At 39.6% G+C, this 15,953-nt stretch overlaps 1 protein-coding gene across 1 annotated transcript in view; it reads left to right on the top strand.

Annotated features, from left to right (window-relative positions):
- CCDC83 (coiled-coil domain containing 83) overlaps nucleotides 1–15,953 on the top strand; it is a 56,299-nt gene that overhangs the window by 18,852 nt on the left and 21,494 nt on the right. Inside the window, exons 2-5 of the mRNA XM_073569237.1 lie at nucleotides 7,074–7,195; nucleotides 8,952–9,036; nucleotides 12,382–12,550; nucleotides 14,549–14,716. Of these exons, the coding sequence (XP_073425338.1) occupies nucleotides 7,089–7,195; nucleotides 8,952–9,036; nucleotides 12,382–12,550; nucleotides 14,549–14,716 (529 nt within the window). The 5' untranslated portion in view covers nucleotides 7,074–7,088. The remainder of the gene's footprint in view (nucleotides 1–7,073; nucleotides 7,196–8,951; nucleotides 9,037–12,381; nucleotides 12,551–14,548; nucleotides 14,717–15,953) is intronic.

Below are 15,953 nucleotides of genomic sequence, written 5' to 3' on the forward strand. Positions count from 1 at the left end.
CTCCTATGTACAAGAATATATCTACTATAATACTGCTCCTATGTACAAGAATATAACTACTATAATACTGCCCCCCATGTACAAGAATATAACGACTATAATTCTGCTCCTATGTACAAGAATATAACTACTATAATACTGCTCCTATGTACAAGAATATAACTACTATAATACTGCTCCTATGTACAAGAATATATCTACTATAATACTGCTCCTATATACAAGAATATAACTACTATAATACTGCCTCCTATGTACAAGAATATAACGACTATAATTCTGCTCCTATGTACAAGAATATATCTACTATAATACTGCTCCTATATACAAGAATATAACTACTATAATACTGCCCCCCATGTACAAGAATATAACGACTATAATTCTGCTCCTATGTACAAGAATATAACTACTATAATACTGCTCCTATGTACAAGAATATAACTACTATAATACTGCTCCTATGTACAAGAATATATCTACTATAATACTGCTCCTATATACAAGAATATAACTACTATAATACTGCTCCTATGTACAAGAATATAACTACTATAATACTGCTCCTATGTACAAGAATATATCTACTATAATACTGCTCCTATATACAAGAATATAACTACTATAATACTGCCCCCCATGTACAAGAATATAACGACTATAATTCTGCTCCTATGTACAAGAATATAACTACTATAATACTGCTCCTATGTACAAGAATATAACTACTATAATACTGCTCCTATGTACAAGAATATATCTACTATAATACTGCTCCTATGTACAAGAATATAACTACTATAATACTGCCTCCTATGTACAAGAATATAACGACTATAATTCTGCTCCTATGTACAAGAATATAACTACTATAATACTGCTCCTATGTACAAGAATATAACTACTATAATGCTGCTCCTATGTACAAGAATATAACTACTATAATACTGCTCCCTATGTACAAGAATATAACTACAATAATACTGCCCCCCATGTACAAGAATATAACTACTATAATACTGCTCCTATGTACAAGAATATAACTACTATAATACTGCCTCCTATGTACAAGAATATAACGACTATAATTCTGCTCCTATGTACAAGAATATAACTACTATAATACTGCTCCTATGTACAAGAATATAACTACTATAATGCTGCTCCTATGTACAAGAATATAACTACTATAATACTGCTCCCTATGTACAAGAATATAACTACTATAATACTGCCCCCCATGTACAAGAATATAACTACTATAATACTGCTCCTATGTACAAGAATATAACTACTATAATACTGCTCCTATGTACAAGAATATAACTACTATAATACTGCTCCTATGTACAAGAATATAACTACTATAATACTTCCCCCCATGTACAAGAATATAACTACTATAATACTGCTCCTATGTACAAGAATATAACTACTATAATACTGCTCCTATGTACAAGAATATAACTACTATAATACTGCTCCTATGTACAAGAATATAACTACTATAATTCTGCTCCTATGTACAAGAATATAACTACTATAATACTGCTCCCTATGTACAAGAATATAACTACTATAATACTGCCCCCCATGTACAAGAATATAACTACTATAATACTGCTCCTATGTACAAGAATATAACTACTATAATACTGCCCCCTATGTACAAGAATATAACGACTATAATTCTGCTCCTATGTACAAGAATATAACTACTATAATACTGCTCCTATGTACATGAATATAACTACTATAATGCTGCTCCTATGTACAAGAATATAACTACTATAATACTGCTCCCTATGTACAAGAATATAACTACTATAATACTGCCCCCCATGTACAAGAATATAACTACTATAATACTGCTCCTATGTACAAGAATATAACTACTATAATACTGCTCCTATGTACAAGAATATAACTACTATAATACTGCTCCTATGTACAAGAATATAACTACTATAATACTGCTCCTATGTACAAGAATATAATTACTATAATGCTGCTCCTATGTACAAGAATATAACTACTATAATACTGCTCCCTATGTACAAGAATATAACTACTATAATACTGCCCCCCATGTACAAGAATATAACTACTATAATACTGCTCCTATGTACAAGAATATAACTACTATAATACTGCCTCCTATGTACAAGAATATAACGACTATAATTCTGCTCCTATGTACAAGAATATAACTACTATAATACTGCTCCTATGTACAAGAATATAACTACTATAATGCTGCTCCTATGTACAAGAATATAACTACTATAATACTGCTCCCTATGTACAAGAATATAACTACTATAATACTGCCCCCCATGTACAAGAATATAACTACTATAATACTGCTCCTATGTACAAGAATATAACTACTATAATGCTGCTCCTATGTACAAGAATATAACTACTATAATACTGCTCCCTATGTACAAGAATATAACTACTATAATACTGCCCCCCATGTACAAGAATATAACTACTATAATACTGCTCCTATGTACAAGAATATAACTACTATAATACTGCCTCCTATGTACAAGAATATAACGACTATAATTCTGCTCCTATGTACAAGAATATAACTACTATAATACTGCTCCTATGTACATGAATATAACTACTATAATGCTGCTCCTATGTACAAGAATATAACTACTATAATACTGCTCCCTATGTACAAGAATATAACTACTATAATACTGCCCCCCATGTACAAGAATATAACTACTATAATACTGCTCCTATGTACAAGAATATAACTACTATAATACTGCTCCTATGTACAAGAATATAACTACTATAATACTGCTCCTATGTACAAGAATATAACTACTATAATACTGCTCCTATGTACAAGAATATAATTACTATAATGCTGCTCCTATGTACAAGAATATAACTACTATAATACTGCTCCCTATGTACAAGAATATAACTACTATAATACTGCCCCCCATGTACAAGAATATAACTACTATAATACTGTTCCTATGTACAAGAATATAACTACTATAATACTGCCTCCTATGTACAAGAATATAACGACTATAATTCTGCTCCTATGTACAAGAATATAACTACTATAATACTGCTCCTATGTACAAGAATATAACTACTATAATGCTGCTCCTATGTACAAGAATATAACTACTATAATACTGCTCCCTATGTACAAGAATATAACTACTATAATACTGCCCCCCATGTACAAGAATATAACTACTATAATACTGCTCCTATGTACAAGAATATAACTACTATAATACTGCTCCTATGTACAAGAATATAACTACTATAATACTGCTCCCTATGTACAAGAATATAACTACTATAATACTGCCCCCCATGTACAAGAATATAACTACTATAATACTGCTCCTATGTACAAGAATATAACTACTATAATACTTCTCCTATATACAAGAATATAACTACTATAATACTGCCCCTATGTATAAGAATATAACTATATAATACTGCCCCCTATGTACAAGAATATAACTACTATAATACTGCTCCTATGTACAAGAATATAACTACTATAATACTGCCCCTATATACAAGAATATAACTACTATAATACTGTTCCTATGTACAAGAATATAACTACTATAATACTGCCTCCTATGTACAAGAATATAACGACTATAATTCTGCCCCTATGTATAAGAATATAACTACTATAATACTGCCCCCTATGTACAAGAATATAACTACTATAATACTGCCCCTATGTACAAGAATATAACTACTATAATACTGTTCCTATGTACAAGAATATAACTACTATAATACTGCCTCCTATGTACAAGAATATAACTACTATAATCCTGCCCCTATGTAAACAGATTTCTGCTGCTGCCTCGATGTTCTGATTGCAGTTATTTACTGTATGTTTGATGTTGGCTCTGGGGTTGAGTACAGATGAATGTATATAATTGTGCAGCTGATCATACAGTTTGTGTTGTGAGTTGCGTTGGCTCTGTCCATTCTGTATTTAGACTTTTATGAATGGGCCCCTTTGATGCTGAGTTTCCCGTATACCATACGAAACCCCCAGTAATTCAGGACCTGTTACAAGACTTTGCTTTCACGCCGAGTATAAAATCTGAGGATAATGAATTTTTTTTGGCTGGACCTTCCCTTCCTGTCTACTCAGCTGTTCTTCATCCACAACAGAAATCGCCAAACAGAACCCAGTCCTATTTCAGTTCATAAATGAAGTGATTCTTCCTCTAATGACGACACATTTTCCTCTCGGGATAAGAGGCAGGAGGGAGTTTTCATCAGGAGACCCTGTCCCTCATGTCAAGATTTAATAAGAACCCACATCCAGCTGTTTATTGTTCCTTCTGTTCCAGCCAAGATGTAGGATCCGGTACTGATTTCTGGGATTTTTGCTTTATTTTTACCTTTTTTGTAATATTATATAATCTGACGAAGAAACCCGGCACTCATTCCTCCTTAAAAGAATTCTTTATTGCTTAATCCATCTGTTTAGACACGGATAAATAACACTAACGCGTTTCGGAAGTAGATTCCTTATTCATAGATCTATGAACTAACCAATAAAGAATTCTTTCAACGTGTACGGAGTGTCGGCTTTACTGCAATTTATGCATCTACGCTTGCTCTGACTGCCGAGTACCCGGAATGAAATTGTTGCAGGTGTTGTGAGCAGTCTTGGATTTTTGATGGATTATATAATCTAAATCCATCATATTTAGATTACAATCACACACTGCTGCTCATGGCTCTATTGATGCAGCGGGTTTCATCTATGATATGAATGTAAATCTTGACATTTAAAAATGTCTTCCTGACACCACGAACGCAATCAGACTAGTTCCCTGGATCAACGTCTAAGTATCTAAGTGTCGACTGAATTTTACAACATCATGTGGCATGCTCTTACAATAAAGAAACCATAGTCTCACTACTCTACTCGTACAGTAAAGAATCCATAATCTCATTGCTCAGGCAGTAAAGAATCCAATGTCTCAGTGCTCGAACAGTAAAGAATCTACAGTCTCACTGCTCGTACAGTAAAGAATTCATAGTCTCACTGTTCATACAGTAAAGAATAGTCTCACTACTCGTACAGTAAAGAATCCATAGTCTCACTTCCATATGTGCCACTGTGCTCTTAGGAACCTTGAGTACTGCAGAAATTCTTTTGTAACCTTGGCCAGATCTGTGCCTTGCCACAATTCTGTCTCTGAGCTCCTTGGCCAGTTCCTTTGACCTCATGATTCTCATTTGTTGTGACATGCACTGTGAGCTGTGAGGTCTTATATAAACAGGTGTGCGCCTTTACAAATCAAGTCCTATCAGTTTAAACACAGCTGGACTCCAATGAAGGAGTAGAACCATCTCAAGGAGGATCACAAGGAAATGGTCAGCGTGTGACTTAAATATGAGAGTCTGAGCAAAGGGTCTGAATACTTACGACCATGTGATATTTCAGTTTTTCTTTTTTAATAAATTTGCAAAAATTTCTACATGGGGTGTAGAGTGTTCATTAATGAGAAAAAAAGAATGACTGCAATGAAACAAAGAGTTAAAAATTTAAAGGGGTCTGAATACTTTCCGTATCCACTGTACATCCTTCTGTAATATTAAATTATCCTCCTCTGTGTTGATTACCTTCCAGAGTTTAGTATCATTTGTTGACATTCTACTCTGTGTGCTTCAACAAAGTAATCGATAAACATATTAAAAAGAGGGCCCAATACTGACCCCTGTGGTACCCACTATTAACCGTGATCCAGAGTGTGTTACATTAATAACCACCCCACTTCCTATCACTGAGGCCAGTCTCACACGTCCAGATAATTCCGGTACCAGAGAAAACGGTCCCGGAGCTATCCATGTCCGTATGTCCGTGTGGATACGTAGGCCATCTGTGTTACATCCGTGTGCTATCCGTATGTCCGTGTGTTCTATCCGTGTGTGATCCATTTGCTGTCCGTGTATTGAAAATATTTGTTTCAATGTTAACCCTATGACTTTTAAAAAACGCACACGGATGGCACATGGACGCCATCCGTGTGCAGTACGTGTTTACACGGACCCATTGATTTGTATGGGTCCGTGTGATCCGTGCGCTCCCACGAACACTGACATGTCTCCGTGTTTTTCACACGGACACTCGGTCCGTGAAAAAACGCTGACATGTGCAGAGATACATTCATTTTAATGTGTCTACATGTGTCAGTGTCTCTGGTACGTGAGGAAACTGTCACTACATGTACTGGAGCCACTGACATGTGAAACCGGCCTGAGACAGTGTTTATCCCAATTGCACAAATTTTCCCTCAGTCCCATTGCTCTCATTTTATGTACAAAACTTTTATATGACGCCGTGGTCCGGTATAGAGTTTACCTCCTCATTAGTGATGAGCGAGCATACTCATTGCTCAGGTTTTCCTGAGCATGCTCGAGTATTCTCCGAGTATTTTGGCGTGCTCGGAGATTTCGTTTTCGTCGCCTCAGCTGCATGATTTGCGGCTGCTAGACAGCCTGAATACATGTGGAGGTTCCCTAACATGCATCCATTCCACACATGTATTCAGGCTGTCCAGCAGCCGCAAATCATGCAGCTGCTTTGACAGAAACTAAATCTCGAAGCACGCCAAAATACTCGGAGGACACCCGAGCAACGAGTACATTATACTCGCTCATCACTACTCCTCATAGAAGCTGATCAGATTAGTTTGATAGGACCGATCCCTTATAAAGACTTGTTGATGCTGGATTATGACGGCGCTGTTACAGCAGTGTCAGCACTGGCTCTCACGGGGATCATGTGACATCATTATGTCATGCAATCCCTGCTGCCAATCAGCGCTGACTTCACTCTCCTCTCCTTTGGACAAATCAGGACATCCAAGGGAAGTGAGAGAGCAGTCGCTGCTTTCACCACCTTCGGATGTCAATTACATCCATTGGAGAGAAGAGTGAAGTCAGCACTGATTGGCCACAGGGATCTAGCAATCCCTAAAGAAAATAAAATGGCAGTGTTCACATAATTTTTCTTCTTTTTTTTTCCCCAGTCAAATTAGATCATCATGGGGAAGAGTGAGAAGAAGGGTAAGAAAGGATCCAAGAAAAAGAAGCAAAGTAAAAAGTCACAGGAAGACAAGATGACGTTTGCGGAAGCTCTTCTGGCTTATCAGTGAGTATCAGGGGTGTAGCTCGAGGGGTTCAAAGGTAGCAGTCATACCCGGGCCATGGTGCCCCAGATCCCCTCTGCCACAAAAGTATTATAAATGACTTAGCATAGTGGGTAGGGAGTTTTCTTACCGTTTTTGCATTAGGGCCCCTCCTTCGTCAAATACCTTCAACACTTCAATATCTTCAAACCCATTTTAATGACAAATATGTAATACTTCATTTCTCCTGTGGAGGCACTATAGGGGTTGTGAACACCTGTTTCCTTGTTCCCACATATCTTATCGCTAATTGCTGGAGCATTCGGCAGCAAGACACTCCGTTATCAGCACCGTCATCGGGGGAATTTTTAATTAAGGCCGGTTTCACATTTGCGTTAAAGGCCGCAGCGTCGGCCAGCGCACGGTCGCCGCTAAGCCCCACCCCCTGCCGCGCCTCCACCAGTAGCTCCGCCTCCGGGCGCATGACGCTGCATGCATCCCCTATCTTTATCACTGAGGACGCAGGCCGTGCGCAGTATGCGTTTTGGTGGCGCCTGCGTCCTTTTGACGGTGCGCCGACCAGCGCCAAACGCAACCTGTTGCAATTTGGTTGCGCTCGGCGCACCGTCAAAAGGACGCAGGCGCCGCCAAATGCATACTGCGCACGGCCTGCGTCCTCAGTGATAAAGATAGGGGACGCATGACGCATGCAGCGTCATGCGCCCGGAGGCGGAGCTACCAGCGGAGGCGCTGCAGGGGGCGGGGCTTAGCGGTGGCCGTGCGCAGGCCGACGCTGCGGCCTTTAACGCAAATGTGAACCGGCCTAAAAAGGATTTTTTACAGCAAAAAAGCCTTTTAAAGGTGATCTGAGAATAGCAATTCATTATTTGCCTTTTTTAAGTCACTTTTTTTTCCTCTTTGGGTTGCGGTATTCATTGACTTTGTTTGCACCAAATTCTTTAAAATGGTTCATAATTTTTGTAGAAAATAAAAAAAAAAATTCCCTTTATTTTTGTGCTTGACCGTTTTTTTTTTTTTTTTTTTTTTTAGACTTTTTAGCACAAAAAGTCACATGTTCCATTAAAATATAGCAAAATTTGCACAATAAAAAAAAAAATGTAAAAAAAAAAAAAAAAAAAAAAAAAAAGACATACATCACTCCAGGCAGGAACTGGAATATATTTGCCCAAAAATGTTGCAAATTTTTTTTTTTTCAACTGATGAATGATACAAGAACTGCTGTCAATAGAAAATGTATATTTGTTAATCACCGTACACCAACACGTGCCTATAGTAGTAACATCAGGACTTTACGCATGGAGAGGAGATGTTGGTTGGTCTTATAAGTTGCTTCTTTACTGTAGTCATTTGGTCACAGAGTCCAGGCTTTGTAGCAATGTATCGATCCTCGTCCCGTCCACTTTTCTTTCTTTGTTTCTCCTCTAGTGCTTCATCTGGAGCACAATCAGCTGTTTATGACCCATTTTTACCCCCAGATGAAGCTCATGTTTCCTTTAGTTCATTCAGAATGTGTCAAACAGGAGGCCGAACATTCATATCCTCCACATATAAAGAACCAATGTGATCATCACGTCAGGTGCCTGATTTCACCACATCTCTTCTATATGAGTAAAGCCCTCATCAGGTGTAGAAAGTTGCTCTCCACCGTCTGTTTCGTCATCCATGAAGGGCGTTAAGTTCCACCATTGCACTTGTAGTTACCCTACGTGACGTTGCAGAGCGATTTTCATCCAGATATGACATTAATTCAAATTCTAGAATTCAGATGAAAGAGAGTCAGATTGAAGAGTTACTGGCTGAGGTGAAACAAGTGGAAGAAAAGAATGTGAGATATAAAGAAAGGGTAAGTGCCATCATTCCAAACGACAGAGGGGAAGATTGAAGTAAAGGGAAGCGATCATTAGAAAATGACATATTCTTTAAATGAGGTCCTTAGGTTAACATATATTTTTTTAAAAATGTTGCCTATGGTTTTTTTTCCTATCAAGAGATTTATTAAGAAAACACATTAGTAATCTTGCAATCTTCTCTTTAAGAAGAGTTTTCAGCAGGCGTCTTATCATCAGAGGCAGGATTACAATAACATCTCTATATACCATAGCTAATACAGGATCCACCAATCACGGTAGGTGATGTCACAGCTCACATCCTCCTTCGGTACAATGACTGATAACACCTCTATACACAGTAGATAACATAAGAGCCATCATTCACAATAGGTGATGTCACAGCTCACCTTCTCCTCCTCCTGTACAATGACTGATAACAGAGGATCCACCATTCACAATATGTGCTATCACAGCTCACCTCCTCCTCCTGTACAATGACTCATATCACCTCTATATACAGTAGATAACAGAGGATCCACCATTCACAAAAGGTGATGTCACAGCTCACCTCCTCCTCCTGTACAATGACTGATAGCACCTCTATACACAGTAGATAACACAGGACCCACCATTCACAATTGAATAACACCTCTATATACATATATCTGCTTCAACACGGGTTACCTTGACGTTGGTGAGGCAGCTTGGTATACTTTTTTTGCAAAAAAACTTATCGACTAAATACCCTGTATTTGTTGTTCAGCACTTGCTGATTACTGCCATATTTTTGGCTGCAGAGAATTTTTGCAAATTTTTGCAAATCTGCCATTCTATGTTCTCTTGTTATATCTATATACAGTAGATAACACAGGATCCACCATTCACAATAGGTGATGTCACAGCTCACCTCCTCCTGTATAATGACTGCTAACACCTATATATATATACACAGTTGATGACAGAGGATCCACCAATCTCAATAAGCGATGTCACAGCTCACCTCCTCCTCCTGTACAATGACTGATAACACCTCTATAGACAGTAGATATCACAGGATCCATAATTCACAATAGGTGATGTCACAGCTCACCTCCTCCTGTATAATGACTGATAACACCTCTATATACAGTAGATAACACAGGATCCACCATTCACAATAGGTGATGTCACAGCTCACCTCCTCCTCCCGTACAAGGACTGATAACACCTCTATATACAGTAGATAACAGAGGATCCACCAATCCGGATAAGCGATGTCACAGCTTACCCTGCTCCCCTTCATTGACAACAAACTTTGCACACACACATTAGTTGCATCTATACAAAAGACAGGGTCGGAGGGCTATAAATTTCTGCTAATGTACATGTGCATTTCCCAAATCAACACAAAGTCAAAGTCTAAAACAGCCCCAGTGATCAATATGAAAATTGCATAATCTCCATTATTTATTTTTAATACAGATAGTCATAGGGAAATAAAATAAAAAATAAATTAAATAAATTAAAACATTTAAATTAACACATAACAGTAGGTCACATTCTGATGAGAGTGATGAAAGCTTCACCTTTTAGGCTGAGTGCAAACGTACTTTTTTGTCCTGCGGATTATTCCGCGCAGAATTGAAGAAATCCGTAGGTCAAATGACCTGCATTTTTCCTGCGGATTTCTTCCATTTTTATTGCGGTTTTCTTGCGGTTTTTGTGCGGTTTTCCCCCTGCGGATTTGGTGACAAGGGAGATAGAACACTGCACAAAAGAAGTGACATGCTGCGGATTTTGTACCGCGGAAAAATCCGCAGCGTCTGCACAGCGTTTTTTTTTTTCAATTGATTAACATGCTACGGTACATCACAATGCAGATATGCAATGTTTCTGCGCTGTAAAATCCGCTGCGGATTCGCTGGAAATCTGCATCGTGTGCACATGGCCTTAAGGTGTTGACTCATGGAGTCCATATTGGCAGCTAGAGATGTCATACGGGGGGCCACCCTGTATTACCCAGGGGTAGGTAACTGTAGATCCTGCTCTGATGGACCGGGATAACCCATGTATTTAATGTGCATCTGAACTAAAACCCAGCAACTAGGTAATAATATCTGGGGTTCCAGACGCCGGACAACTTATTTACAGAAAGGGGGTTCTCCCATAAAGTCAATAATTACATAATAAATGGAGATGGCATCCCGAGCTGAGCATTCAGCTAAAAGAGACATATAGGCGTAGAGTGGAAAGTTCGCTCCAGCTGGATTCTGACCACATTTCAGATCAGCGTTCTTTTATGGTTAAATTACATTTTTTTTGTAGATCAGCCTTAAATTTCCATACCCAATCTAGAGCAAGGACCGGCCACCTATTATAATCCAGATGTTTTGAAACTACAACTCCCAGCATGCCCTGATGATTGACTGAGAATATAGCAGCATACAAGGCTATGGATTCTACAATGTTGACCTGACAGACCCTACTATAAGCCAGTAGGGTCCATTAGCGGACAGAGATGGTGTTCATCATGTGACATATCTTGTCATGACTCAGAAGTGGGAAACGAAAGGTGGATTGAAAAATAAAAAAATATTTCCATGGGTTTTTCTTGTTTATATACAAACCCACATAACTCTCTAAGCAGACCCCAAAAGGAATTCAGACCACATGCCAAAACCCAGAGATTCCAGCCCTATGAATAGGTTGCAGGCCAGAACCTGTCAGTATACAATCCTCAGACCACCCTGTGTACAGTTACCCAGACCCCCATTGTATATGCAGACCCTCCTATATATATATAGACTCCAGACAAATCCCTCCTAATTATATTGGCCATTAAAATATTACAATCAACCCCCCCCCCCCCGATCCAGGCAGCCATCCCTAATTGGAGCCGAGGGTAGTCGGGCAAGGCAGAGGAGGAGGTGGCAGCAGCGCTGATAGGGAGTAGCCACTGCAATGATAGTGGCAGCAGGAGGGCAGGCAGTAACAGCTGACTTGTTTACTCTGTAAGTGTGAGGCTTAAGGGTTCGGGTGATGAAGGAAAAGTAGGGTCGGGATTTTTTACAGATGTTCTTGTCCCCTGAGTCTGCAGAACGTTCCGCCTGATAGGTAAGCAAAAAGTAAGTACTTCTCATTGATTCTAATGAAACCCCCTGAGGCTGCAGAACGTTCCGCCTGATAGCTAAGCAAAAAGTAAGCACTTCTCATTGATTCTAATGAAACCCCCTGAGGCTGCAGAACGTTCCGCCTGATAGCTAAGCAAAAAGTAAGCACTTCTCATTGATTCTAATGAAACCCCCTGAGGCTGCAGAACGTTCCGCCTGATAGCTAAGCAAAAAGTAAGCACTTCTCATTGATTCTAATGTAACTCGCAGAACGAGCGCCTAAAAGCCGAGCAGTCTGTGCACGTTAAGGAGCTGCTGAGTGAGGCAAAGGCCAAGGAGAAAGAAATGGAAAAGAAAGAAGTCGTCAACAGAGAACAAGTGGATGAGCTGATAAAAGAGAAGTGGGGATATATCCGCCAGAAGGAAATACTATTTGAAGGTACTGGACCAAACATTCAATTGTACCACATTAGCCGGTCTAAACTGTATGCGGTTTCCATGCACTGAATATTACCCGAATTTAGGTGAAAATTTGAGTTTAATACTATGTGTCAGCCAAGAGCTTTTACGCCACATTCGTCAAGCGTATGGTCCAAGCGTATTGTGAGCAGAGCCTCGTCACAGCTGGTTATTGCCTTCCCTCCAGTCTCACGTTCGTACCAGATCTCAGATAAGGCGAAAGTTGATTAAAAATAAAAACCTATTCTCGCGCTGTGACAAGCATGAGAAACGGTCAGTTCGGCCTTCTCACACCAGGTTTACTGAGTGGCAGAATGTATCTACATTTCCATCTAAGATATGATGTCCTGACCAAAACAGACATAAGACCTTGAACGATAACACTATAGTAATTTGGATAAGTCTTCTGTATTTGTCCATATCTCAGTTTTCTCCTTCTAGTACAAGTTTTAAGAAAGTTGTTGCACTTTTTTTTTCTGGCTGGGAGGCAGCTTGCTGTAGCCGAAACCTTCCTCGAGCTTCCACTCGAAGTCCCAACTCTTTCCCAAGCTGAAGATGGTTTATTAGAAGATCTCGTAGAAAAATGTTCTCGAGTTGTTTCTTACCTTCATTTCTAGGCGTTCTTTCCTTTTAAGTACTCGTATCCGTCGTAAGATATGTTCTCTGTAATGTTACCAGTGACAATTCTCCTGGGAATGAGACTATTTTTACATTTTCTTTTTGCACAGCGCTTCAGTAATACTCAGTATTTATCTCCCTAGAGCCCAGATCTCCCGGCTCCTTTTTCCACTTCATCTCGGCAAAGTCTATTAGTTTAAGAGCAATTAAGTATCGCAGTCTGCCCTTAAAGTGGAGCTCGAAAGCCGAAGGATCTGCTTAGTCAAACTTCCTCAGTCACCAATAAAATTCATTAATAGTAACAAGGTAAATAAAAGGTAGGGAGGAGGGGGATGCAGCTGCAGTATTTTTCCCTTAATGTATGTGTGTGAGGCTTCCAGCTAGAAAAGGAGACATCCCAACCTCATATTAGTGTAAAGTAGTATTGCCTCACCTTCCAGCAGCCTATATTTACCCTCTCTCTGTCTACAACCCTCCTCAGTACCTCAAATATTCAGAGAAGAACTAGAAAAAGAAGACAGGCAGATTGGCGTGGGAGCAGCTCATAACTTACCGACTCCTTTATTACAACAACCCCTTAATTGGGGCAAACATAAGAAATGTAAACAGAAGACATGGAGTTGGGGAGAAGAGGGAGGTGCAGCTGCAGAAATTCAATTCAGCATTGCTTTTTCACCAGTTTTTTTTTGCACTAATAGCTCTGAATTAATGATTTTTTTGATTTGAGAACAAATTGCTGTTTTTTAAAAGTTTTCTAGGTTTTTTTTTTTTTGCACCAATGTGGCCTCTATGGATGTTTTAGACCGATTCATCAAAAGAGCTGCACATTTTGGAGTGATTCTATGTACACCAGTTATTTAGGGACAAAATATATCATTTTTGGTAAAACGTACAGCTTGTTTGCCTTGTGTATACAGCCCCGATGCAGAGATGTGTTTCCAAGGATACAGACTACAAATACACCCCGTGTAGTCTAATCTTGCAGTCGTACTTCCTTCTATCTGCCTCCCAGTTTTTATGGACTCACCATGTTACCAAACGTGGAGGACAAGTGGAAGGAAATATAACTGTAGGATCAGACTACATTATGTTTGTTTGTAGTCTGTTACTATGGAAACACTTTCAAAACAAATTTTTTTTCTTATAGTTACTGTCACTAAAAAATATAACTGCAATGCTTGGTGTCTCATGATTTGGTGATTTCAGCTTTTTTGACTTGCCATACACGCTTCATACGTGAATGATGGATCTCGCCTCCACTGACTTGTGGAGGAAGTGACTATACTTGGTGGCACACATCTACATGGAGGAAGGAAAACACAATGTCTTTCATCCCTGACTTTTACGTCTTTGTTTTTAGAGCTTCGCGGGGAGATAAATGGTCTGGAGCATCAGATTCTGGTAGCAGAAGCTGAAAAGGATTACTGGCTGCAGTATAAGAATGTGGGAAGCTGGGAACACGCCAAACAGATTAATCACCTACAGGAAGAGATCAGCGACATTAAACAGAACTTCTCTGACATAGATGGTCAGTTTGGTGGGATTTAGAAAGACGGTAGATGACGTTCGCTCGCTTACTTGTTAGGAATCTCTATGTATCTGTTGAGAAAAAAGGTCATTCGGCCATAGAACAGAGGAGGCGTGCAAGCAAAATTAGATTTCAGAGACGTTGTGGAAACAATACAGGATACTGTAGGTTTGAACAATGGATATTGTCTCTTTTGATACCCAGTGACTCTGTTTGCATTTCTAGAATTATGGTGCTCCTAACACAGTTCTTGACAACCAGCTATTTGGATGTTCCAAAGTGTCCTTAGTGTCTAATTAGTTCACACTTCCTTTGGTCTTCCATTGTTTGGCGTCCCTGGACAGTCCTTGATGACAAAATTAGGTGCTCTAGACCCAAGACTCAAACACAAACAGTGGTATGTGTATTAGGTAGTCCACATTATCCAGTGGTTTCATCCTCCATACATCATGTGGTCTCAGGTGTTTGGTGCCCAATAGTTTAGAACTTTATTCAGTTCTTGGTGTCTGCAACAGTTCATGAAGTCTGTAAGCTTGGTGCTGTAGACAGTTATTTTTATATCTCGCACTGTGATGGCCCAGAGCTCTCTAGGTGTCCAGTACCTGAGTCTAAACATCCCTTGATGCATAATAGTTTGGTACTTCAGGCAGTCCTTGGTCTCTGATAGATTGACAGCTAAGGTGGTCTTTAGCAGTTATCTACTTTAGGGAATTCTTGGTCTCCAGTAGTTTGATGCTTTAGGCAGTCCCGGGTCTCCTGTAGTTTGAACCTTCAAACAGTCATCAGTCTCCAGTAGATTAGTAGTTCAGATTGTCCTAAGTCTATGGTAGCTTGATCGTTCAGACAGTTCTTAATCTACTGTAGCTTGGTCTTTCAGGCAGTCCTCAGTCTTCCATAATTTGGCACTTCAGACAGTCCTCAGTCTGGAGAAGTTTTCTCTTTTAGGCAGTCCTTGGTCTAGAGTAGTTTGGTGCTTCAGGCATTCCTCAACCTCTGGTAGTTTGGAGCTTAAGGCAGTCCACGGTCAATATATGGCTAGTTTCAGACTAGCGTTCGGAGGCGCATCACAGGGCTGCCGCTACGCTCTGCTCCCAGCCGCGCCTCCTCCGGTCAGCTCCTCCTCTGATAGCATGACACTGCATGCGATCAGCGTACCCTATAGTTAGCGTTGGGTACACTGGTTGTGCGCTGGGCTGATTTTACCAGCGCTTGCGCCCTTTTGGCGCTGCACCGAGCG

Source organism: Dendrobates tinctorius, unplaced genomic scaffold (genome assembly GCF_039654945.1).
Source record: "Dendrobates tinctorius isolate UK_male_01 unplaced genomic scaffold, ASM3965494v1 ptg000023l, whole genome shotgun sequence".
NCBI classification, from domain to species: domain Eukaryota; kingdom Metazoa; phylum Chordata; class Amphibia; order Anura; family Dendrobatidae; genus Dendrobates; species Dendrobates tinctorius.